At 35.9% G+C, this 5,319-nt stretch overlaps 1 protein-coding gene across 1 annotated transcript; it reads right to left on the bottom strand.

Annotated features, from left to right (window-relative positions):
- Positions 1–2,274: 2,274 nt before the first annotated feature.
- LOC110099358 (RING-H2 finger protein ATL73) lies at positions 2,275–3,036 on the bottom strand. The gene has a single exon (XM_020826476.2). It carries the CDS (start codon positions 2,873–2,875, stop codon positions 2,384–2,386), a length of 492 nt encoding a protein of 163 aa, XP_020682135.1. The 5' UTR covers positions 2,876–3,036; the 3' UTR covers positions 2,275–2,383.
- Positions 3,037–5,319: the final 2,283 nt, after the last annotated feature.

The raw sequence follows: 5,319 nt of genomic DNA, 5'->3' as shown, positions 1-5,319 counted from the left end.
ATCGGGGCCATCTTTCCGCATGCGTGAGATATGACACGAGTTTGGTGTCGTTTGCAGGAAATGGGGCAACTGTAGCAGGCATATTTTGTAGGATTTAAGCACAATTTCGGTATTGCTTTGACATAGTACAAATATTTTAAAATTTTTTATTTGGTATGCTTCTATATGTTATCCAGAGCTCAACAAACCCAAAGCTTATTTGAAAGATTCAAAGCCTAAATTGGATGACCAAATGTTATCCAAATAAGGCATGTTTATAGTCAGATTGAATGGCTCGACGAGACAAATCCAATGAGCCAATGATCACTAAATTCTAATATCATTAAGGCAAAAATGCTCTATGATAAGGGGAATTAATACAAGCCATCTAATGGAGCACTCCAAACATGCCTCATATCTTCTTTATATTTATGGGGTATGTCACTCATGAAAATCTATAGACAAACTCATACTCTCTACATAAAAAGGGACATTTGACTATAGATTAAGGATAGCTCTAAAGCTACAAGAGCTCTAGCACCACCATCGGCGAACTTCCTTCGAGCATCATCGGACCACTGCATGGTCACTAACTACCGCTTGACTTCTATCTAGTCCCCAAAGCCACCGAACTTCCAACTGACCATCATCGGACCACTGCCCGACCATCGACCGTCTCTAGACATACACCCAGCTGTCGACTGCTGCCTGCTTCAACCTAACCACCGACCACTTTTGGACCTCCTTGCGCGGCCAACCATTATTAGCCATCTGCTAGGCTGCCAAGTATGGTCCCCTTGACCACCATCTCACACGAACTACAGTCCCTCCGACCTCTGTTGCTGGTCGAATACGGTCCCTTCGACCTCCATCACCGATCAATTATGGTTTATCCATCCACATTCGCTCGCTGACTACTATCCGTTGGACCATTGTTGCATGTAGACTATGGTCCCCCCGACCACCATCGCCAACCAACTATGGTCCCTCCGACCTACGATGGCCGCAGACTATGGTCCCTCTGACCATTGTTTCCTGCTGACCACAGTCCCTCTGACCTCTATTTATAATCGAGTATGGTCTATCTGGCCACTATTGCCTGCTGACTACTCTCCGTCCGACTATGATCCCTCCAAGGACTGTCACCAGCCAACTGTGATCCCTTCGATCTCTGTTGCTCATCAACTACAATCCCTCTGACTGCCATCGCCCGGCGACTATAGTCCCTCGGACTAATGTGGCCCGCCAAACAAAATGAACATGTCAACTTTCTCTTAAGAATGACTCCTTTATCATTGGATTCTTACAACCCCAACTATATATTGTGCTCTATGTGTTATAATGAGCCAAGGATTTTCCCTCAAGATTGCAATCGACTACAAACATTAGTGGAATCATTTCAATTGGGCAATGTCTCATAATTTTTTTTTCCTTTTGTAGAGATTTTCACGTAAAATTCTTATTCTCTTATAACTTTTACACATCTCTCTTTTATCTATAAGTGCATGTGCTGGAATCTTCATTCAAAACCAAGATATTAAACTTTTTTTCTCTTTATCGCCATAAATATTGAAGTCCGCAAAATGATCCTTAAAGGCCTCAATGGAGAGAAGTTATTATGTACAGACAAAAAACCGGGAATCCGACACCCAAGTGAAGTGGCGCTGTGATATTGTTCTTTGGACGCGTTCGGTGTCCGAACACTATAATTACTCCTCAATGGAAGTCTTCGGAAGTTTCGTAATTAATTTAACGGTGAAGCTAAGCTAAAATGTAATTAAAAAACAATTACCTTAGTGCAGGCCAAAGCCAATATAGAAAACAAAAAATTTTGAATAATTTATACAATCTGACGACAGAAAAGATATAATATTTATGGTGGATGGACACGTCAATATCTATTAAAATAATCATTAATTAAGGCTTTGGTAAATACAAAAAAAAAAAAATCTACATTAATGGTAGATATTGGACAGCGAAGATCGTTCATCAAATGCGTCATAAATAATAATGCCAGCTGTCATATCGGACTTGCACGCATCTCAGAGACTGTTCTTGTGAGAGCAATTTAGCTAGAAATTTTCAACTTCATTTAACTAATTTTTAAGAGATAAATTAAGTTAGCCCATTCATTAAATAACTTAAAAATAAAATTAATACGAACATAAGCTTAGATGTTTGAATTGAATTGAATGACTGATATTGAAAGTAGCTAAATGATAAATTTTAATTTTTTTTTTAAAATTAATGATTTTTAAATATTTAACATCTTAATCACCCAAAAACATCAGCGTCTGTCCCAAAATAATCACTCTCATTTGTAAATTATTAAGTACTGATTCGTTACAACTAATGGTTTTAAAGAGGGATTAATTGAAATCCTCCATAATTAACTAAAAACAAATTAGCAGCTTCTAAGTAATGAAGAAGCTTCGCCGGTGATGAGGAGCTTGAGAAGGAGTAGTCCTCTCTGGCTGCCTGCCGGAGGCGGAAGAAGCGTGGAACGGCATAAAGGGCAGCTAAACCGGCCGAGGTCCAGCCATCGGTCGAGGCAGGACACGTGGAACGTGTGGCAGCAGTTGCCGAGTTCCCGTACTTGGTCTCTCGCTTCCATGAACTGAAGGCACACGGCGCACACCGGTGGCTGTTCTCGTCCTACGCCGGTGTGTTTACTCTTGAAGAAACAGATGTAATCGACCACTGGTAACTGGCTTTTGATCGACGCGGCCGCGGCTTTGACGGCAGGCGAAGGCTCGGCGGAGAATATTACCTCTTCGTTATCAGGTAGCGCGGTTTGGAAGATTGGGTTTAGTCCAATTCGATGGAGGATAAGTGAGAGGAGATAGAAGATTTGGTGGAGAAGGTGAAGCAGGATGAGCACCGGCTTGAGGTACATGTTGGCAGGGGAGCTTCAGAACCAGAGGAAGGAACCTCGCTTATTTATAGATGGAAGGAGTGGAAGTCAGCAAGTGAGAGGAGATCAAATAATTTATCTGAAATTTGGGGCATCAATACGCTCAAACAAACATCTCAAGAATTAAATTTAAATAAAATATGCTCAATTCAATTGAAGGCAACTCGGCCGAAATGGAAGAACAAGGACATTGAATTTAACGAAGAGGATAGTAGCAGATTCGAATTCGCCTAGTTTAAGACACATCCGAAGATTAATATGGATGCACTACGTCACCCAATACACAATATATGGGATGATGTGATGAGTCTGAATTGATCTCCAGACACATCTAGATTCTGCACATAGTAATCTCTCCCTAGCTTGAATATGATAGATTTGCCTAGGAATATGCTCTTCCAAGCTCCAATGCTACTCACCTAAGCTATAAACATGCTCACGCACAACTCGTTATGAAACAAAATTTCCTAATTATAACATGCAGTAATATTATATATTACAGCATGAAATTTATGAAAAAAAAACAAATAATTATGCAAATCAATTTTGTTAGCATATTCTAACAAGAATTAAATTAAAATATATTGACCCAATTTTTTTGCCTTAAAAAAAGCTTGTCATGACTTGCAGCAAAGCTTGACAATTGGCTTGCTTGCAAATAATTTTTATAAAATACAGTATAATAAGAGACAAACCTAAGCTCTTTTAAATATATTTAAAAAATTATTTCACTGAAAGAAAACTGTTTTAAGATCACATCAGATACAGCTACATATATATACCATATGATGCATACGCATGTCTCAAACCATTAATTAAATACCTATTCAACAATTGCAAATAAATCCATCTTTCTTGCGAAGCAAAGATAATTGCTTATACACGTTAAGTCGTTGTACTTGCTGAGAAGGAACAATTGATTTGCCTCGTTAATTAAAACTATGTAACTAATTAATGATTTGTTTCATCATTCTAATTATATATTTAGGGAAAGCTATGTATTATTTTTCTATAGCAAATGTGATTCACATTCCTATTAGAAAAAAGTTAAAAGCAGAAAGAAACACAGCCATCATATCAAGGAGAATGATCGATAACGGAACGTAGAAAATTTGTGAGCAATTTCTTATCTCTATAGCAAATTAAATGTGTTTCACATTCTTATTATTCGACAATCTTTTTGAAGTAGTTTATGAAAATCAAGGTTCTGAAATTCATATCGGATTACAAACGTTCAATAAGAATTGAACAATGGTTGAAATGAACAATATAATAAAATAAATATAAAAATTATTTATATATTATTAAATGATATAATAATAATGATCATATGTGACAAAAACTAAAGAGAACTATATTATAAAATATGAAACATATAAAATTTTATTATTTTCACATAATTATTAGAATCAATTAGAATGAACTTAAAATTTTGGTTTTCATTTTGCTTCATTGGGACCTAATTAAAATGCAAGTTCATTAATGGAAATTTAAATGAACTAATATTGGCACCCTTGGATTCCATATAAGAAAATAAAGATTTTTAAATGTCCAAATAAATTTGAATTGATTTGCCATTTTTAAATTGATTTCACAAATGGTTTGACAAATATGGCACCTATCCTACAAATTTTCTTAGTAATCATTATAATTACAATTATAAAGGCATTATTTAATATAACCTCGGCCTCATGGCAAATTGCATTAGAGAAGAGTATGATAACAATGATACTGCAACTATTATGCACAACTCGCCTTCATCAACCATTATCTTTGCCATTGCATAATCATCATCCAACTTCAACTATTCACTTCATCGCAGCCAATAATTAAAAGCAACTTCTGCCATATGTAACGAACTCTGGATATATTGGTCATAATAGTAGTACAAATAAATATTTAATACAAACAATTGGAGTATTTTCATATTCATTATGGATGAAATATAGTTGCGGAGTTATTCAACATGGTATCAAAACTTTTATCTTGTGATAACAATCACTAATTTTTGTTGCTCTCTCCTCTTTAGTTTTCGCATTATGTATTTCTATAGATCCCTGCCACAAGTCATAAATCTTCCCTACTGTATTATTTAACTCTTCAACATCAAACATATATTCATGAGATAATAGTCAAGACATCTCTATATTAAGCTTAAATTTCGTGTCCTTAATATCAAGAATATTTCTCATAGAAAATTGATTGTATTATCCCCCTTAAATGGGCTTAAGTCTTGAAATTATTCAAAACTAATGGTTTTGATGGACTTCTACATGTCCACTCACTAAAATTTAGTTGTTGATCAATCAGAATTTGTTTGTTGTTTTGTTCTCTACTATAACCATCTCTATATTATCATAAGGCTTGAATATGGATGCTAGTGCCGACATTTGGAATACTCTTGAAAAGTGGCTTCAATCAACTAA

The sequence above is a fragment of the Dendrobium catenatum genome, unplaced genomic scaffold (genome assembly GCF_001605985.2).
Source record: "Dendrobium catenatum unplaced genomic scaffold, ASM160598v2 fragScaff_scaffold_1580, whole genome shotgun sequence".
In the NCBI taxonomy this organism is placed as follows: domain Eukaryota; kingdom Viridiplantae; phylum Streptophyta; class Magnoliopsida; order Asparagales; family Orchidaceae; genus Dendrobium; species Dendrobium catenatum.
Note: the sequence above shows the minus strand (reverse complement) of the source record. Positions and strands in the feature narration are given on the sequence as shown.

Bases quoted from the DNA above. Each gene is read 5' to 3' on its own strand.
- LOC110099358 (XM_020826476.2), bottom strand. From the start codon at position 2,875: ATGTACCTCAAGCCGGTGCTCATCCTGCTTCACCTTCTCCACCAAATC.